Source organism: Harpia harpyja, chromosome 3 (assembly GCF_026419915.1).
Source record: "Harpia harpyja isolate bHarHar1 chromosome 3, bHarHar1 primary haplotype, whole genome shotgun sequence".
NCBI classification, from domain to species: Eukaryota; Metazoa; Chordata; class Aves; order Accipitriformes; family Accipitridae; genus Harpia; species Harpia harpyja.
In genome coordinates, this window is record NC_068942.1 from 79,786,618 (window position 1) to 79,807,241 (window position 20,624).

The 20,624-nt window shown below is 50.8% G+C and overlaps 1 protein-coding gene across 3 annotated transcripts in view; it reads left to right on the top strand.

Annotated features, from left to right (window-relative positions):
* The first annotated feature begins 366 nt into the window (after positions 1–366).
* Positions 367–20,624, top strand: part of TXNDC16 (thioredoxin domain containing 16) — a 39,522-nt gene continuing 19,264 nt past the window's right edge. The window contains exons 1-14 of one of the 3 annotated variants that reach the window (XM_052783619.1): positions 367–911; positions 5,113–5,636; positions 6,088–6,291; positions 7,245–7,327; positions 8,450–8,523; positions 8,825–8,899; positions 9,233–9,354; positions 9,869–9,959; positions 11,716–11,872; positions 13,370–13,536; positions 14,566–14,626; positions 15,995–16,136; positions 16,948–17,094; positions 17,584–17,643. In XM_052783619.1, the coding sequence (XP_052639579.1) occupies positions 6,123–6,291; positions 7,245–7,327; positions 8,450–8,523; positions 8,825–8,899; positions 9,233–9,354; positions 9,869–9,959; positions 11,716–11,872; positions 13,370–13,536; positions 14,566–14,626; positions 15,995–16,136; positions 16,948–17,094; positions 17,584–17,643 (1,348 nt within the window). In that variant the 5' untranslated portion in view covers positions 367–911; positions 5,113–5,636; positions 6,088–6,122. The remainder of the gene's footprint in view (positions 912–5,112; positions 5,637–6,087; positions 6,292–7,244; positions 7,328–8,449; positions 8,524–8,824; positions 8,900–9,232; positions 9,355–9,868; positions 9,960–11,715; positions 11,873–13,369; positions 13,537–14,565; positions 14,627–15,994; positions 16,137–16,947; positions 17,095–17,583; positions 17,644–20,624) is intronic. The other 2 variants (XM_052783618.1, XM_052783620.1) reach the window with 2 other exon arrangements.

The following is a 20,624-nucleotide window of genomic DNA, read 5'->3' on the forward strand; positions in this document are numbered from 1 at the left end:
CCCCTCCCCGTCTCGCCCGCCCTCCCGGCTGCGCCGCCCGCCCGCCCGCCGCCAAACAACTCTCTGCCGGGGACAATCAGCTGAGCCCGATTATTTGAGGCGCTCGCTCCTGACAGCCCCGCGCTCCCCATTGGCTCCCCGCCGGACCGCCCCCACCGCGCCCATCCGCCTCGCCGAGTGGTCGCCGCCGCCTGTCACTCACGGCCGCCCCCGCGGCTCTCCTCTCGCTTCTTGGGTTGCCGCCGCCGCCCGCCCTTCCCTCCCCTCCACTCTCCCGCCCCGCCTACTTCGAACGGCGGGCGGAGGCACCGCCTCCCGCGCTCCCGCCCTCCCGCCCCCCTCCCCTCTCCCTCGGCTCTGGGGGTCTCCTCAGCGACAGGGGCAGAGACCCTCCGCCTTGGGGGGGGGGGATCGGCTCTTAGCAGCTCTCTAGCTCCGGGGGGCTTCGTGTGGGAAGCGGAGAGCTTTCCTACAGGGGTCCCTGAGAGCTGTCGGGGGTGGGGGGGGGGGGTTGTGGGGACCCCCAGTAGCCTGCGTGGGTGTGCGGGAGGAAGGCCCGCTGTGGTAGGTGGCAGGTTGGGTCTCTGGTGGTGTGGGGATGGCTCGGCGTGGCTCAGAGGCCGTCCGTTCCATGTGGGCAGCGATCCCGATGGCTGCGGGGAAAGCTCAGGGATCCTAACAGGCAGGTGGGCAGTTGAGAGAGACCCCCCGGCTACCGAGAGACCTCGGCTCGGGTCTCAGAGATCCCTTCACTGGATCCGCCAGCTTTATTTTTGGCATCCCAGATTCGCCAGCCGTACAGCCAGGCCGCCGACCGCGAGGGACTGCTGGGGCCAAGGGCGGACCTCGACGCGTGATGCTCTCCCAGCAGCCGTGGTGGAGGGACGAGGACTTCAGCTCGGGACGCCCAGGTAGGTGACATCCCTAAGCCACCTGGGAGGCAGCTCAGCAATGTCATCCGTCATCACAGTGCCAGCTGCTTTCCAGGGAATTTGGGGGGCTGGGCTGTCCCCAGGGACAGACTAAATGGGGGCAGCAGCAGTGGGTGACGCTGCGGGCTGTCTGCTGTGCACGGGCATCGAAGCACTCCTCTCCCGGTGTGGGCAGAGGGAAAGGCTGCAGCGTGTCCTTCTTGCAGCCTCGGGTAGCAAGCGAGGCCCAGCAGGGCTACTGGGTGCTGGGAAGTGGGACCTGGAAATGAAAATGAAAGTGAAACTCTCCGGGAAGTGACAGGAGGTGGGAGCATCACTGCAAAAAAAACACAGCGAGGCAAAGCACACTGGGCAACAAGCTGGGATGCGCTTTGATATCGATGTGTTTCCCACCTCTGATGATGATCCTCGAGAAGGATCCCGGTGCTGTGAGATGCTGCTCCCACAGCTCACCGCAGCCACCCCTATAGGCACCCTCGTCCCCTGACTGCAGGCCCGTATCTTGCATTTGCACCGAAAATCAGGCACGTCTGGTGCAGGGGGTCAGAGGCTCAGGGGAGAGGCAGACTGGAGCTCCGGTATCATCCGACATGGTGTGCCAGATGTGGCTCTGGTCTCGTGAGCTGCCCCGGCACAGATTTGCGCCGCAGGCTGATTACGCAGCAATCTGCAACGTCCTTAAAATGCTGCTGGTTGAAAAGTGCGCCTGCCTGTGCACAAAAGGCCTGGCAGTGCTCCGGCTTGAAACAGCGTTTGTGGATAAATGCAGGATAAATACCTCTGCGGCGAGGCTCTGGTTTCTGACTGGAAGCAGTGCATGAGTCTTACTGTGGGTCCTGACATCGCAGCCTGGCTTGGAGGCTTTTCAGGGCATCCAGCACGGGTGGAAACATCTTCCCTCAGCTGTCGGGTCACGGCCACGGCAGCACACGATGGGGGGACATGGCTGTAGGGGCTTCGCAGTTGCAGGTTGCAACCCCTGCCTCCTCTGCAGGCTGCTGGGGAGAAGGGGCAAGTGGGAAGGGCCAGCGGGTATTTCGGTCCCATGATTGCCGGCCCATCCCAAAGTGATGGAGAACAATCTCAACGCTGTCCTGGCTCCAAATGCTGGGGAACTGCAGCTTTTTGACCTTATTCAAGTCAGCCGGGTCAAAGAACTTGCCTTTGGAGAATTTGAAAGGAGCTGAGTTGAGCTCTGTTCCAGCAAAACTGGGTAGTGATAATTAACCTGACTTGTCTGCTGATTAGAAAAAGGCTGGTGCTGGCCACTTTTTTGAAGATGAGCAGGGAAGGGGAGCGTGTAGTGAAAAATATGCAAAATAATGCAATATCTGGTAAGGAAGTGAGGTTATTGCTGGGCAGCCATAGGATTCCATAAAACTAACATATAACCTCACCAAGGAAAAAAAAGGACTTAAATATTGCTTGACATAAGCAATATTTCAACAGTTGTCAGCAGTATATGTCAACAATTGTCAGGCATGTGACTTGGGGCTGCGTGGTATTCTGATGAATTAAAAACCTGCAGGACAACCCCCCCGCCCCAGGCAGTGAAGTGGCCGCAGGGTGACAGTTTCACATAGTGGGTTGTCACCGGAGAATCAGCGTCATCCAGATAGGCTTCAGTGGGATCCCTAGGATGCTTTCTTTGGCCCTGAAGAGCCAATTTATCATCTCTTCAGGAGAAAATAAATTTGCAGACTATACAGCTGTTGGGACAGCTTCCATCTTCGGACAAGCTGGCTGCAAACAATTTGGATGCATTTGGGAAGGGCTTGCTGGTCGGGCAGTGACGTGTGGCTGGAGGGATTCATGTGGATCTGCAGAGCAGAAGGCTGGAACAGAGAGGTTTTCAGGGAGTTTTTCTGGATCCCCTAAAGGAAACCTGTGTGCATGGTCCACAGTGCAAGAAGAGCCGTCAGCGTTATGCTTTCCCTTGCATTTTTCAGCAGCAGGTATATTTGTGCTGGGGCATCCAGCCATGCTGGGGAGAGTGTTTCAGCCTGTTTAGCCTGCTGTAGCTAAGGGGTTGAGGCAGCCCCACGTGGATTTGGGGTCTGTTACGTGTCCTCTCTGCCAGCAACCTTGGGAGGGCAGCACACTTGTTAACTGCTGCCAGAAGGGCACAAAAGGCAGGTGAGCGTGCTGCCAAAAAAACTACTAGCTGGGTGCAGGGTGAATGTCCTGCTGCGACAAAAGGCCTGATCTGTGTCGATCATCACAGGAGAGGTTGAAGTGACTCCATTTAGGAGCACCCTAAATGCTCCTGGTTTAGGAGCATCTACCTAAGGAGTTAAAACTTGCCAACTGAGGGCTCTGCAGGCTGGAAGATACTGATATAATGAGATAAAATGAAGGGGAAGCAGCAGTGTAACATATTTAGACCAGATATAAAGTGTAGGGTTTTTGCAAGAAGGTAATTCATCACTGGGAGGAAAATACCCTGCTGAGGGATGTGGGAGATTTTACATCACTGGCATTTAAGTCCAGGTTGGTCGTGGTTCTCCTGAGGTGAGGGAGGCCCATGGATGATGGAGATGGTAGCCAGCTGGCTGTGCAGTCTATGATTCCAGTAGGACAGTGGTTCTTCCTTGTCTTGTGAGTGTTAAAAACCACCCCACATCGCAGTCCCTTGAATGAAAAGTGCTGCAGCTTCCTCAGTAATAAATATTGGCAGCCGGGGGCTCTGTGAGGCAAGGTGTCAGGGAAAGCAGCTGGGATCACAGAGGTAATGCAGGGATCCCAGCCCGTCGTTACCTCTGCAGGATTCCCAAGCAAAAACTGATGTGGAACAAGCAATTTCTACCAACACAGGAGTTTGTGCTGGGTGTCTCTGGTGTCTTTGGTTTCATTTTAGGTCATCTACAGTGGCCTTAACCACCTGGCCTGGCTCTGTCTTGGAGGTAGGACAGTGAAAACATGAACCAGGTCTTGCATACCATCTATGCTGGGCTAGGCTGCCCCACGGTCCATGGGCTTAAGGGTTTCCCAGCAGTGACACAGAGCTGGTTCACACATCCCTGGTATTTTCACACATCTCTGGTAATCCTGCGAGTGGCTGCGGTACAGGGTTCTGGCTGTTTCCAGCCCTATGGTGTTAATTTTCTGCTGATGGAAAAGAGGTGATGGAGGAAATGACTTAAAAGCTGAATATTCGAGTCTGGATTGATGGGGCTCAGAGGGCAGCTGCTGGGCAGGACGGAGTAATGAAGAGGTGAGAGGACATGAGTAGGGAAGGGATGAGCACACGTTTTTGTGTGAAGGGTGAGAAAAGCATGGGGAGGAGCAGGGTCAGGGGTGGTGGGACAGAGGGAGGAAGGCAGGCATGGGGAGGAGCGGGGGGCATAGGACAGAGCGAGGGGTTGCAGTGGGCCAGACAGGGCTGACTTTGGGCAAGAGGTGCAAGGAGAAGAGCAGCAGTCACACAGGGCTGTGGAGAGGACAGAAGGTGGATGCTAGAAAAACTACAAGAGCCAGAGGAGACATGGAAGAGAGAGCGGGACTGGGTAGAGGCTGAAATTGTGTTTTTAAACTGCTGGCACCCTCCTCCAGGTATAATGCCGTGAAGTCTTTGAGTCGTTAGAGGCTGCTCCTCTTGCCTCCTTGACAATAAGCTCTCCCATTAGACCTGGGCTGATTCCCACATGCCACAATTGAGTTTATTTTTCCGTCCCGCTGTAGCCAAGTTTGTCATTTAATAAACATTGTCCCCCCCACCCCGATCTCTGTCCCCTCTGTAAGCCAGAGGAACAGATGGGAGGGCAAAGGACCAGAAATGCCTGGCACTTCCCAAAGCTGGAAAGAACTGGAGATTTTCAGATGAAAAGAAAAAAATTAATGCCTTTCTTAGCCCTGTCTTTGTTCCTTTGTGCCGTTCAGGCCCAATCCAAACCCCTCACCTACATGAGAGGGAGCCTGTGAAGGTTGAGCATGCCTGGCTGTCACTAACTCCCCACTCTTGGAACAAAGCAGAGGGACTTTGGCTGCTTGTTTTTAAACATTTTAGTTTGGGTTCATCACAGAACAGCGACAGTGAGCTGACAGCATCTGACAGGGTGTTGAAGGGAATGACAGTCCATGGACACAGGGGCGTTTGTTAACGAAAACAGCTGCAGCTCATGATGCAAAGCAAACAGCTTCTACATGGCTTCAACTCCGGCTTTGTCTCTTTGTTGACCAGGGGCCAGCCGTGCTCCAGCACACTCAGCAGCAAAGACCAATACCTGAAGAGCAGGCTGCGAAGGAACCTGGTATTAAACAGGGGAATGAAGTGGGAAGAAGGTGTTTTCTCATCCTGTGGTGGCTGTCCACATGAAGCTCTCCTGAGCCCCTTAACTTGAGCAAGAAGAGTTAAACAGCTGTGGCAGGGCAGCCTGGGGAGGGCTGCTGGTGAACCCTGGCAGCTGACTTGCACGCTTGGTCTCTGCTCCGTTCTCTGAAGCATCTCAGAAATTTCCTTGGCTCCTCTCCTAACCAGCTCCACGTGGAGACCCGGGGTGGAAGAGAGACTGCCAGGACTGCCCTGCAGCCTGGTGTGGGTCATGGGTTTTGCACCCGTGCCACTGATGTCAGAATAATGTGAGACTGGACTGAACCAGGCATGACAAACCCCAGGAGTTTGCACAAACCCCTCTCCCATTTGGTGTAGCTGAAACCTCGAATGGCAGAGAGATGGGGCAGGCACATCATTTGGCATGGTCTGAAGTGAGCAATATGGCCCGTCCCTTTGTGAACACCTCTTTCAGTGGCACATATAATGCTAGTGGCATCCTCAAAGCTTTTTAACAAGAATTGAGACAGTTTGGGGGGGGGGGGGTGTTGTATGATACTGTCACTGTTTTCTGCCTGTACATGTAATTTCTGTTTGACTGAAAAGACAAAAAAAGGAGGGAAGAAAAACAGCCCCAAACTGAAAGCACTGAGGGTCCGTGCACTTGCAGATAGCACTCAGAGGAAAGAGAATGGCCTTTGCTGTCATCTTTACAGTTGTCTGAATCACCTGCTGTTCTGGTGACTAATTCATGATGTCCTCGAGATGTTTGTGTCACATCTGGAAATTACAATCATGCTGCACCTACCTAAACAGAAGACACTCATATATATGTTTGTATATATATATAAAATACATATATATGTTTTTGATTTTTTTTCCCAGTTGTGACTCTCCCGTGCCTGTAGCTGGTAACAGCCATGTCAGCCCAAAAGGACAGATGGGTTTCTTCCTTCTTTTTCCTGCTTTTCTGTGCTTCCTCCATCCCAACACGGGGAAGTGTGAGGCTGCTGCAGGAGCTGAGCCCGCAGGAGTATTTCAGTAGCCTGCAAGCCGGCAGAGCATCCCTGAGTTATTTCAGCCATAATGGTATGTATTTAACAGCACGCATTTACATCAGCCTGGGTTTTCAGCAAAGGCTTGTGTGAGGGTGTGTGCAAAAGTGGAAGAATGAAGAGGCAATTCCTGAGATTTGTAAACCCAAAGGGATTTTGAAGAGCTGGTCAAGCTCAGCTGGCAAATCTGTGTTTGCAAAGCTCCAAGTGCTCCTGACAGGCAGAGACCTCCTGGGGTGGGATCTTTCCTGGCTGTGTCCCCGGGTACACTCCTTCAAACCGTTTCATTAATTTTCTGGAGGTACCATGGAAGAGAAACCCAGCCTCCTAAGGAGTTGTACCCTGAAAGGGGCTTGGTTTCTCTTCCACAGTATCTCCCAGAGAAAGGGGGATCCCTTGCATGCAGGGGAGCTAAGGGCTGTCAAGAATTAGAAGGAGATCCTTCGCCTTGCCTTTCTTGTTCTGCTCCTTCATGGCCCCCAGGTATGGTTTCGCAGAGACATCGGTGTGGGCTGAGACACTAACACAGCTCCCACATTAGCATTGGGAGGCTGGGTGTGTTCGAAAGGAAGGAGGCGAGACTGCGGGCATTCATGTTGTTGCCTGTAATTAGTCTTGTTTCAGTAAATACCTTACTCTTTGAGTAAGAGCAAGACCATATTGTGTCAAGCACTGTCCCAGTGCGTGGCAGGAGGATGCTCCTGACTCTCAGGACTTGCAGCCCAGCACAGCAGCACCCATCTGACAAAACCAGTTCCAGTACCTCTGTCTCCCCCAGCCACATCCCCGCAGGTACCTCTGCCGGCAGCATGCCACGGCTCCCTGTTTGCCCTGCTCAGGTCTGCTCAGATGTCCCAGGGATGTTTGCATGGGGACCTTAGCATGCTGTTACCATGCCAGAGCACAGACAGTGCTTCCTCTGAAGGTACTGTCATCTTCCTCATCCGTAAGGGGAAGGGATGGAAACCAGGGGGTTTTGTGTTTCAGTTTCTCCTCGTGCCCAGCCCTTCTTGGAGCAGATTGAGAACTCGGCCGAGGCCCTCCAGGACTATGGCATTTCAGTGGTGAAGGTAAATGGGGATGAGGAGCGGGACAGGCTATTTCTGCAGATTCTTTCTGCAGGGCTTCCTGCAGGGTGGGCAGAGCCACCTTGGGGACTGACAGCAGTGGCACCCCACAAGAAAGCAGATGGTGGCAGACCAGGGCATCCCATTTTATCCCTTGCTCTGGCCTTACATCTGCTGCTTGTGGGTTGCATCACGCTTTCTGCCTGCGGGACTCGGGCAGGTTCCTGTGTCCCAGAGAGGCTCGATGTTGTGCCTGTGTCTCCGAACATAGCAAGGCAGAGGACCGGCAGTGCTGTGGGTCAGGCAGGGGCAGCCCTGAGCTGCTCCTGGCCTGCCAGTTCAGTCTCAGTAGATGAACCTGTGCACTTTGATTTGCATTCATGGGTTTAGGGGACATTTAGCTACTCACATTTTTCTCACAGATCGGTCTTTTTCATGGGCCACCCCACATACCAGGCTTAGGTGGCTGATCTAATCTGGCCTCCCAGCAGCTGCACGGGGTGCGTGGAGTTGCCTGGCCATTGCTGTGTACCCATGGGCATGGCGCAAGGAAGAGTACGATTCCCCAGCATACTGCACAGGAGGGCATCAGCCTGCTCGTCTCACTCAGGTGGGACGTGCCCAACTCCCTCCATAGCTCTCTCCTGCCAGCTCAAACTTCAAAGAATGAGGGATGGGTCAGTTCACTTCTTTTCAATTCAGTGCAATAAGTACTTCATATAAAGGGGTTTTTAGCTGAAACTTTATGCAGATTTAGGTGAGGGAATTACAAATTTAGGCAAGTGTAATGAGATTATAAGAAGTGCTTTTATATGTGTGTGTATGTATTTAATTTCCTCCAGATACAGGCTGAGTTTAATAAGCAAGCAGTGATCTGTCACTTTGAATATGCTGGGCAGAACATAAAATCTCTTGATCCCGACTGACCCAAATAAAGGCAGGCTGAGCTAGAGAACTGAAGTACAAACTCCAGTCCCCATCTCTGGACTCCATTTTATCGTATTTTCTCTCCCAGCATGTTTGGAAAGACTGTATTTATACTCTTGAATGGAAGAAAACTGTAGTGCTGTATGTTTGTAGCCACTTCTGGAGCTGAATGTCTAATTACATGCTTTCGATGTCTAGGTGAATTGTCCCAAAGAGGATGTCTCAAGATACTGTGTAAAAGAAAATGCATTAAGGAAAGCCTACCTGTTCAGGTGAGGGGGGCTGTCTGGGCACCACACTGCAATTGCTTTCCAGGGCAAATGTTTGAAGGACATGCTGTCAGTGATCAAAGATGTCCGTGGAGGAAGAGAGGAGCTATGAAGACAGCAGTGACATAGAGGGTTTAGCAAAAAGTACCCCCAAAAGGCCCAACACAGGCAAAGTAGATGCTTTGTCCTCAGTGTGAAACCTCCCAAGGTTTCTGCTGAAGTATTCAGCAGAGTGAAAATTAAATTAGTACGTGTAGCTAATCTTTTGTAGTTTCTTTGGCGATACTCTTTCTTCCCTCCCTAGAGGTAACGTGCTGATCAGAGAGTTCCCCACTGATGCCTTGTTTGACGTGAACTCCATTGTTGCTAACGTTTTGTTGTAAGTACAGACCAGATACATCTCTGTGAATCCTTTACTTTCCATTTTCACTTGTTGATACAAAGTTTTGTATAAATACAAACCTCACATATTCCAGAGGCTGCTCTCAGCCAAGCAGAAGGCTGCTTCTCTCTTTGGTATGGTTTGACCCTGTTAGATCTATGCCCTTGAAATGACTTACCAGCACACATCTGGGCAGCTGTACTTGGCTGTGAATTGTCAATCTGCCAGCAAGAAGCTGGAATTTTACCTTGTTTTTCCATCATGGTTATGTGGCTGCAAATTCGCTGTTAAAAGAAAACAGTTGCTAATGAGTTTTTTCTGACTTCTCAGTGCCCTGCTCTTTAACGAAGTTAAATATGTTGAAACACTGGCAGATCTTCAGAACATTGAAAATGCATTGAAAGGGAGGTCGAACATGGTCTTTGCCTATGTACCAGCTACTGGGACAGCAGGTATTAACACTCAGCTTTTCATCTTTGCTTTCCTCCCAGAACCTTTTTTACTAAGGTGCAAGGAAGCTGGGTTTCTGACCCAAAATCCTGCAAACAGAGGATCAAGGAAACCTGAAAGGGCCACCCAGACACAGGTTCTCCACCTCTGTATGTCTTGCTGTGTTTCCAAAGGGATCAGTTGCACCAGAAAAGTTTTGCTGGGAGCATAAACTTTCAGAGACGGACTTGAGAGAGAAAGCAAGCCGGTGGCTGCTGTCTTAAAAAATAACTAAACCCATAGGCAGGCAGATCTCTGGTTATGCAGTAGAATGGATTCACATACACCACCTGTGTATTCACTGGGGATCAGCAACTGGGTCCAGCTCCAGTTACTCAATTACCTTCATAGTGTGTCTTCAGACAGCTATGACTTTCTACCAGGAGTTTGTGAAAGCCTGGGCATTAGAACTGGGAAGGATGAAGAAGGAGATCTGGAGGGAGCTGAGATGAGTTCGTTTTGCCTTTCTCTTTCCAGAGCACAGAGCTGTGATGGAGGCAGCTTTTGTCTATGGGACTGTCCACCAGTTTGTTCTGACAACTGAGGCAACGCTGTTGAAAGACACCAGGTATGTCCAAACACCCACCCACCAGGTAGAGCTGCTCCCCTGCACTGTTTGCTCTACTCTTGGTTTCTCAGATTCCCAGGTCAAATCTGGGATGGTATCAGAATGTTATGCCAAGGGTGGACAGTCAGATCTGCTTTGCTTTTCCAAAACCAGCTGCTGCTTGTGTTCCTGGACTGGGACTAGCCATGCCATTTGTGACTGTTCATTGAATGGGATTTTATAGGAGAAGAGCCCACTGTCTCCTTTCTGTAGCTGACTGATCAAACCTCAGCCATGGGTTTTCAGGAAGGCTGATATAGCTGATGTTCTAGTCTTAAAACACTCAGCCTTGTGCTTTGATGATCAAGTCTGGCCAGCTGAGAAGGGTAATAACTGCGACAGTGGGTCGGAGCAAAGCCCACCCAGCTCCATATCTTACCTCTGCAGTGGCCATAGGTGCTTCCCAAGGGGTATGAGGAAATGGATGTGTGTTGCCTGCAGCCTCCTGTCTTCTGGCAGTCAGAGGTTTCAGGACTCTCAAGAGATGGGAGCTGAACCTGTATCATGGTGTTAACAGCCACCAGAATTTTTTAAACTCATTTTTTCTTTTCATCTCAATAACTTCTAGCAGCAGTGAGTTCTGCAGTTCAGCTGCACAAGACACTGCTCATGTATTTGGGACTTCCCACCCAGCTCAGGCCACCTCCTTCCCACGCAGGAGGAGCTGCATTAGGAGGGCAGATCCTTCAACATGACTTGCTGCTGATGGGACCTACTGCAGTCAGGAAACAGAGGGAGGAAGGTGGGAATATCACATAGCATGTTGCATCTTCAGCAAAGCATTTACACAACGATTCGCCTGCTTTCACAGGTGACACCAGGGCAGGCACCAAAGTGGTCCTTCTCTGAGGAGCCATCCCATCCTTGCAGGATCATGGTCAGGGCCAGCATTTTGTGGCTGCCACTAGATGGCACGATTGTCATTTGGACAGGAATTGGCTTCGTTCTACTTAAAGCCCAGAGGACACCAGCAGGTCATCTCCTTAGCTGATGAAATGGTGGTAGCTTCACCAACATGAATAGCTTTCAGCCAACCGGGGCAGCAGGCTTTGAGGTCTTAATACTATGCTCTACTCTTCCATAGAGAGATCTTAAAACCCTTTACAAAGAAGGTGCTTGCTGTTTTAGAGGTGAGGAATGGGTGTGTGGGAAAAGGAACGTGACTTCCACAGTTAACCCACGGGCCAACACCAGTGATGGTATCAGAGCAGGAACAACTAACCAGGGAACCATCCAGGGAACTCCATCTCACAGCTTCCTTTGGCACAGCCAAAACCAATGCTATTCAAAAGGTGGAATGTTCCTTATACGGTCTGTAAGATGTCACCAGTGAGGTAAAAGACATGAGCAAAGCTGTAGACTTCAGCTCTCGTCCTCCTGCCAGGGTCTCCACTGCAGTGGCATGGCTGGTCCCACTGAGAAAAGCTTAATTTGTGTCCTTGTCGAGCTGGGCCAACTGTTCTGGAGTTGGGGTCATTTACACCTGGTGAGCCAGGGGCTTCATTAGATGTTCAGCACAATTCTGAAAGGCACCTGGACACAATTGTACCTGTCAGTAGTGGGGCTCTTGAAGAGGTCCCACAAGCCTGCCAAACTCTGAACTTGAGGATCATCTGCCCTGTAAAACATGTCAACAAACATGGTCATTCTGTCAGGGCATTTTAAAACCGTGTGGTGGATGCCTAGCTCAGCATGGTTTTTGTCTTCTCTCCCACAGCAATGATGAGCCTGATGTGTCTTCTGCCCGGCTGTTGTTCTGCCACTGCCAGCGGACCACGGACCTGGCGCAGCCCTGCAGGAGGACGGCCATGGAGCAGGCTCTGACGATGCTCAACATCCACAGGCACCTCAAGCTCATGGGGGCTCCTCTGGTGGTATGACTGGGAAAGAGGAGCCACTTGAGCTGTGGAAATGAGGGCAGCTGGGGTGGTTGTGAGGATGAGGGAGGTGTGAGGAGAAGGCAGAGCTGGGCATGAGAATCTGTCCCTTCTCCATGAAGTTAATGGCAAAGCTCCCAGGCTGGGTCCAAGCAAGGAACAGGCATGGGGCTGGACGGGAGGGACACTCCCTTGCCCTGCTCTGCTTGCTTAGACCTTTCCAGGGAGCCCTGGCACCAATGTATGCTCCTCTAGTTGTCTGTAAGCACCATGATTGGGGACGGGGTGGAGGTGCCCCTTGGACTTCACTGGAACATATAGCATAGCATAGCATAGAATAGAGTGGAATAGCATAGAATAGAGTGGAATAGCATAGAATAGAATAAGATAGACTTCACTGGAGCATATAGAATAGAATAGAACAGAACAGAACAGAACAGAGTAGAACAGACTAGACTATTTCAGTTGGAAGGCACCTACAACAATTATCCAGTCCAACTGCCTGACCACTTCAGGGCTGACCAAAAGTTAAAGCATGTTATTAAGGGCGTTGTCCAAATGCCTTTTAAACACTGACAGGCTTGAGGCATCAACCACCTCTATATGAAGGTTGTTGCAATGTTTGACCACCCTCTCAGTAAAGAAATTCTTCCTAAACTCCAGTCTAAAGCCTCCCCTGTTGCAACTTTGAACGATTCCCATGTGTCCTACCCCTGCATACCAGGGAGAAGAGCTCAGCACATCCCTCTCCACATCCTCTTCTCAGTATGGAGAGCAATGAGGTCGCTCCTCAGCCACCTTTTCTCCAAACTAGACAAACCTGAAGTCCTTAGCTGCTCCTCTAGGCTCCCCACAGCAGGCTCAGCACCCTGGGGAGTTCGATATCGGTCATTCAAGCCTTGATGAGCACAAGGGGCTGGAGGCTCCCTCCTATCATCTCCTCTTCCCATGGGGCAGTGAACTTCAGCAGGCCTCCAGTTCCCACTGGTGGCATCTCTGCCCAGCCGAAAGGACAAGAAGATGAGCTGGGAAGTGTCTCCTTCAGCCAGCCTCCTGGGTTAGGCCCATGGAAGGAAGGCACTTCGTTAAGCAGCTCAATGCTCTCATGAAGCAGCATGTCCAAGGCAGGAAGGGAGAGGATGCCAGCTCTTGCATGTTGCGGCCGGGGTTCTCAAAATGCCCCAGGGCATGGATGCCAGGTAAATAAAAATTAATGGAGATTTGACATCTGGAGTTGCTAAGTCACAAAGAACATGCATAATAAAGCCCAGGTTTCTAACAGGGAGGGTCATGGCAGGTTGGAACAGTTTAACAGGAGTTGTGTGGGTTCTGCTTCAATGGATGTTTTAGAATCGGGCTTGGAGGCTTTTTCTCGAGGGTGTCCTTATTTCTGTGGCTGGGGAACACATGGTGACATGGGCTGTGCAGAAGAAGAGCTGAGATACCTTCAATGGTGTGGAGATGTGCTGCAGTATAACCATGTCTCTGCTCCAGACAGAGGTCACTGAAGACCCAGAGAAGGTTTCCACCGTTCACTTACAGCTTGGGCTACCACTTGTGTTCATCCTCAGCCAGAAAGAGACCTATGAGGCTGACAGGAGGACAGCAGAGTTTGTGGCCTGGCAGCTCTTGGGAAAAGCAGGAGTTGCCCTTTTGTCCAGGTATTTGCTCTAAGGCGTTTTGGGGTTCTCCTTGCTTTTTGTGGTGTTTCTGAGCTCGGTTTCTCCACCGCCAGGATGATAGTCAGTGGGCTTATTCACATGTCCTGCGAGAGGACGTCACATTTAAGGACTTGTCCAGAATAAGATTAGTTTGGTTTCAGACTGGCTGGAAGTGTAGAAATGTTTGAGTCTCTTGCTGACTTAGAAGTGGAAAAACAGTCAGACTAAGAGAGATTTTGGAAAGGAAACTTAGCACAGATGGAAGGCTTGTATTTTGCCCTCAAGTTAAGGGCAGAAGGACATCCAATAAAGGAGGCTGGGTGCCTGGGTGCTGGGATGTGATGGGAGTCTCTGCTCAGTAAGCGATGCCCCCTCCATCAGCGAGGGCTCTCTGACTTACACCAGCACACTTGTTCCCCAGGAGGACAGGAGGCACGCTTGACCACCAGCTATTTATCTCTGCTCCATGGGCTCAGGAGCAGCCTGCATACACCAGACTGGCTTGTGTTTGCAAATGCTTCCATGGTTTCTTGCCGAAGGAGGTGTGCAGCCCCTGTAGGCATGGTTGCACAGCCTTTGGGGATGTCTGCTGGCAGCTGTGCAAATGGGAGGAGGTGGAGGAAGGATGGGTGTGGGCTCTCTTATTCCAGCTTTCTGCCACCATGGTACCTCCCTTTGTTGAGGCACTTCTTGGCTGCATTTACTGATGAGCTGAAGTCTACCAGCAGAGCAGCTGCACTGGGATGTGGCTACCAGTGCGGAAGCAAAGACCTGAATCACAGAAAGGGAATCCAAGCCCCTTGCGAAACAGGCACATTATACAGTGCAGTCCCACTGGAAGGTCACTTGGAGCCTATTTCTCCACCACTGACATTGATTCTGTGTTCCTGCAAGTTCTTGGGGGCCCTGAAGCATGACTCTGTGAGGACATGGTGCTGCTGAGAGAGGTGGGCTTGCCAGCCAGGCAGGCTGAATGGGGGTGTGACCTTGCACATCGCACCATCTGATGTTCACTTTGTATTTTGGAAGGGACCTCGTAGATTTGAACGTTCTGCTCCGGTCAAACGTTGCTCTCAAGACACCAGATGAGGTTAGATGCTGGATTTCTTTATTGTACAACTCTTATTTCCCTATCTGGGCGTGGTGCTCTTGAGAGGTGTTGGGGTAATGCTGAGCTCTGTTGTTATTTGACAGCCTTCCCAGAAGCTCAGGGGGAAGTGTCTCTCCTTAGATGCACGATGGAACTGCCTGAGTTTGGTACTGCAGAGCAATTATGCCTGCTGGTAAAGATAAAATACTGAGTTTATTTTGGGTTCAAAATGTAGGGTGACATCTCCACTACACCTTAAGGCAACACAAGGTTGTGAACTACCTAGGGTAGTAGTCCAAGTGCAAATTCCCTGAAGATTTGGACTTCTAAAGGCCCTTGTCCCCTTAGGAAAGGTGTTCAAAAGATGGGAGAGGAAATGAGTGTGAAACTAAGAGCAAACAACCACAGGTCTGTGCTGAACTGATGTAACTGAATGCCTCTGGCAGTGATCTGGGAAAAGGACAGGGTGTAAGTGAAATGAGGTTGATCAAGATGAGCTAAACTCTGGAGGGACCTGACCCAGCTTGTGAGGCAAGATGGAATTCGGTGCCGACAAATGCCAGGGAGCACACGTTGCCCCAGATTACCTGAACTGTCACACTTATGATTGCGAAGATACAGGATCAGACCTGAACCTGAGCATCCCCTGAGGGCTTCGCATGCCCTGGTGAGAGATGTGCATGTTGTGATTCTCCTCTTAGAGACAATGGGAGGTGCCAGCAGTTTGTCATTTCTCTCAGTTCATTATAAAATTCATTTTCTCTGAAATGCCTTTTGCTGAGACAGTGCCAGAACTGGTTTTAAGCCGACAAGGTCTCATTTCTGAGAAACACATTTTGCTCTTTTCTTTCCATGGACTGGCAGCCCGTGTATGCTTGGGAGCACTTTTCTTGGTTGAGCTCCATCAGATAAAGGATTTTTTGTGCCAGTTTCTCAGGTTGTGATGGGCTGCTCTGACCCAGCCTGACCCCTCTAGAGGGGGGACAGCTGAGGTGACCCTGTACCTCCCCCCTCTCCTTCACTCTTTGGCCACTGGGCTTTTCCTTGCAGCAGTGGATCCATGTTCAGATGCTGGGAGGTGGAGCCGGTGTTTGCTTTCACCACTCCAGGCACAGGATCCCACATAGCCACAATTACTTCCTTGCAAGGAGACGTCAGTCTGGAGTGAGAAAAACTCATGCACAGGTGAAACCAGGCCAAAGAAACACACCCCAGAAGCTCCCCTGTTCAGCCGCTTTAGGAATCTGTTGACATACCCCAAAAATAAGGAGTTGGGTGATGGTGCCCCATCAGCCCTGAGTTTGGTTTGCAGACAGAGTGGGCTCAGGGTGATATTTTGCTCCCACTGATTTATTCTGTTTTCTTTAGGGAGTGCCAATCAAATACCTGGTCTTGGAAGACACTGATGAAGTTATAACCCTGGTGGAAAATAAGAGCAAGGTCGAACAAATCCAGGAGGATGAGGAGGAGGAGGAGGAAGATGAGGGTGAAAAAGAGAATAACAATCAAGGTGCGCAACTAAACAGTGAAAAGCTGATTGTCATCAGATAGGACATGCAGTCAGCATCTGCTAGACACATGCAGGCATATGTTAAAGCATTAGAGCATACTTTTGCAAATCCAAGGCAAACCATCACAGTCACATCACGGTTGTACAAAGTGGCTCTTTCATTCTCTGCAGATCACTGGAGTTTCATGACAGACAGGCATAATTTTTAGGGGAAACACCAGGGAGAAAAATCAGCAGCTGTTAGAGGAACAGTTGCAGAAGTGCTGCATGAGGGACAGGGGTGCTTCTGCTTGAATGCATCCAGCTTCAGAGACATGAGGGATTTAAAGTGCACCCAACACTGTCTCCTCTTCAAGCATCAGAAGAAGAGCCTTAGAATTGTCAGTCCCTTTGGAAACGTTTGAGACATGTTTTTGTAAAAGCTGTTCCAGACTTGCCTTCCCCAGGGAGAAAACACTGGCCCCTGCAATGTGTCCTTGAAGATGCATTTGTTTTCCATACAAAATTGGTTTTGTTTTCCAAAAAAAGTGACACAGGATCCTAAAGGAGCCAACATGCTTGAAGAATAGTGTTCAAATTAGAGGGCATAACTGGTGTGAGATGGCATAAATGCATTTCAATGAGTTTGTATATGTGTCTGTGCCTCTACTCCCCCATACGAGGCAGTTACCCCCCTGCTGACAGTCACCATGTCTCTACTGAGAGGTGCTGGCTTACAAAAACGTGGCTGGTGGGGTGGCACGGGGGGGCTGCAGTTCCCTCTGCCCTGCGTGCGTACCTGTGTTCATGCATGGCTGTGGGTCCCTTGCAGACATTCAGGATGATCAGGTGGTGGAAGCAGTTTCCAGGGACAAGAAGCGAGAGCTGCCCCTGGAGCAGATCCGTGCCCTGACGGAGGAGACCTTCCACTCTGCCCTCTTGGAGACTGCCCGGACAGTGGTGCTGTTTTATGCCAGCTGTGAGTATGAAATGTGGCCTGGTTGTCCCTTCTCTAAGCTTGCGCTGCTCACCATCCTTTCCATAATGTGATGATGCTGTAGACAAGTTTAAACGATAAGTAAGTGCTGCGTCGTGCCTCCTGGGCCTCCACCCACTGTTAGCAATCAGATTAAATCAGTTCTTCTCATTGACTGATACTGTGTGAAGACAGTATCTCTCAGTATAAAGATATCAATGTTCATAGGTTTTTAACCTTCATTTTACAGGGACCGAATGTAGGACAAGAGGGTAAATCGTGGTAGCACGGGCTCATGGGATAGCCTAGACAATGTAGTTGCTGTCTGCTGCACAGAAGCATAAAGTCCAATTTCCCTCATTTCTTTCAAGTCTTTCAGAGCTTGAAGCACCTTAGGATGCAGAGAATCATAACATGACATTGTCAGAGAGCGAGGTGGGACTGGTCTGTCACCTGTGTGTCCCTCAGGGCTGTGTCTCTTCTGTGTTTCAGGGGAGGCAGTGTCCCTGGCAGTGCTGCGGTCTTACACCGAGGTGGCCGATCACCTGAAAGGTAAGGTGCCACAGGTCTGAGTGCTTTACAGCTGGCATGCACCTGCCCTGGCAGTAGGAACCAGAAGACTGGGAGGATACCGATAGTACCTCACTCCCTCACCCAGAATAGACTCGTTTTTTCCCCTCAAACTCTTGAGGAAGGGATACCCACATCAGGTTGCTTAGGAAGAGTCCTTTGTTTCTTATTTAGGGATCTTTGCGGTCCATTTGTGCCTCTATAAAGTCATGAGACTGGGAATGCAGCCTTCTGCAGTTGCCCTATGTTGTTGGTGTAAATTGGTACGCACCAGCTGCCCAAACCGCCTTGCAGCTGTGGTGGCGATGTTGGTGGGCCCAGTGACAGCGTGATGATGATAGATGATGATGATGATGGTGATGTTGGTGGGCCCAGTGACAGCGTGATGGATGATGATGATGATGATGATGGTGATGTTGGTGGGCCCAGTGACAGCATGATAGATGATGATGATGGTGATGCTGGTGGGCCCAGTGACAGCGTGATGGATGATGATGATGATGATGATGGTGATGTTGGTGGGCACAGTGACAGCGTGATAGATGATGATGATGGTGATGCTGGTGGGCCCAGTGACAGCGTGATGGATGATGATGATGATGATGATGATGATGATGGTGATGTTGGTGGGCACAGTGACTACGTGATGAATGCCCAAGCGTATGGAGAGGGCCAGGGTAGAACACCAGCGGCAGTGGGTGACACAGGGTGGGCTTTGGAGCGAGGAGGGGCAAACAGCAGGCACTGTAGCCTGCGTCACGGAAACAGGGTCCTGTTTGTACCCCTCGGTGTTACGTCCTGCACAGACCAAGGAAATGCACTACATGCTGCACAGCAAATCAATGTGTTGGGTGGCACATCAGATCTCCTGTCCCTGGAAGTACTTGATCTGGAGCAGTAATTGGCCCCGGCTTTGGTGGAAAGTGTGACAGACAGGTGTGGGCAGGCCCAGATCTACCAGGGCAGGATGGTGTCAGAGAAAGAATTTACAATGATGGTGCCTTCAGGGCCTGGAGACTGGCTTAATTACATGGGAAGTCTCGCAGGCGGCCACAGAACTCCATAAATAACATGTGACGGTGAAGAATCAGCAACACTTAAAGACAGCACACACTGGGTAGTCTGGTAGTAAAGGCAGGAGGGAGATATCCTTCAAGAGGGTCTGAGCAGTTCCTGAGCAGTGTGAGCCCCAACTCAGCTTCATCCAGGTCTTCAGCCCCATCCCTCTCTACGGTTAGTGGAGAGAGGTGGGTTCTTCTGCACATCCATCACTCTTACATGGGCTGAATCTCCTCCAGAGGTGCCTCTTTCTTACCCTGGCTGCAGGGGACACTCAGGTGACTTCATCCCCAGCTCATTGCAGCCCAGTGGAAAAGTTGCGTGGAGCTGGGTGAGAGCTGTTCTGGCACCCCTGAGGGTGGCCGGTGCCTTCCCTTGGTTTTTCTTCTTCATCGAGCCTCATTTCTCCTAGTGAGGTACTCCCCTGGGACCAGGGACCACGTCCTGCAGAGTGCAAGCAGGATTCAGGCTGAGGTCTCAGCAGGGGGGACATGTATAGAATCTGCAGAGCACCCAGCCAGCTTTCTGGGAAGCAGATGCAATGGGAGCTGCTTACAAGAAACCCTCCTGGGAACGCTGTGGACAGTGCTGTGGTTGGGATGAAAGCAGTTCTGCATTCATTGTTTGCATGAAGGGAAAGTCACCAGCGGCTTTGATCTGGACTGAAATCCCAGGAATAAACAGGAAAGGTCAGGGAGGGTGGTTGTTGTTAGAGATGTGATGGTTGTTGATGGTTTGGGGTTTGTTTTAGACTCCCCAGCAGTCAGACGAGCTAAAGGAGCAACGTGGGAGAGTCAGTGCGTGAAACCCTGCCTCTTCCTGAGCCAGTGGCCAAACCTTGGCTGATTCTGTGTGGCCAGGCTTTCACCATGTGTTTTTTGAATCATTTGATAACAATCTCAGTACATGGAAGCAGCCACAGGCAGATTCTCAACAGAGATTATGAACTGATTGGGGTCAGGGCCTTTCCTCTGTGATCATTGAGGTCCTACCGAAGACTCCCAGGCCAGATGTGACCTGTGGAATGACTCCAGTCTGCTTTCCCTGCTGCGGCCTCGGAGAGGATGGAGAACGGCTGTGTTAGGAGATCTGGAGATCCTTTGTCTCTGCTGCTGAGGGACCCCCAGTCACAGGTGGGCTACCAGTGGAGCTGGAAGACCTAAAAGGATGGGGGTCCCTGGGGTCTCAGTGATGGCCAGGATGAGGGAAGATACAGCAGTGCAAGGGACAGAAGTCTGGATCAGGAAGAAGATCCTGAGCTATGCAGGACTGAGAATAAAACACGGGGTATGGCTTTGGGGCAATCTCTCAGCTTCCCCAGAAGCGCTGGTATTTCTGTCTGCACTCTGGGGTGGAGCTTTCTTCCTAAGGGCTGAAAAGCCAAGACCAGCTGTCTGAGGCATGAATCACTCACTCTAGAGGCACATTTTGAGTTGCAGAACCAGGTCCCACTTTTGATGCCAATTCTTTGTGCAAAATGGCACAGAGAATAGGCCGTATGAGATCAAGGGCATGGGGGAGGTTGGAGACTGGAATGACCCTGTGAATCATCCAGTAACAGATGTTCAGCAGATCATCACAAAATTAAGTTTATAGCCCCCCAAGTGTTTTCCCTTTGTTGAGAGATCCAATCTAGCAAGACATAAAGAGAAGCATCTCTGTCTTGCTGAACTGAGCACATTTTCTGCTCTTGCAGCAAGAGCATGCCATTCTCACTGCCACTGGGGCTAACTGCTGCAGCTCTTGTTTTCATCGGCAAGATGTGAATTTATGGAAGCAGTACCCCTGGGACAGGGGAAGAGGATGTGAAGGTGAGGCAGTGCTGAGCATTTCTTAGGTGTGTCATTGGCCTTTTTTGCAAAGAAGAGAGAAAACCGGTATCTAAGAAGAGCAATATACTGTGA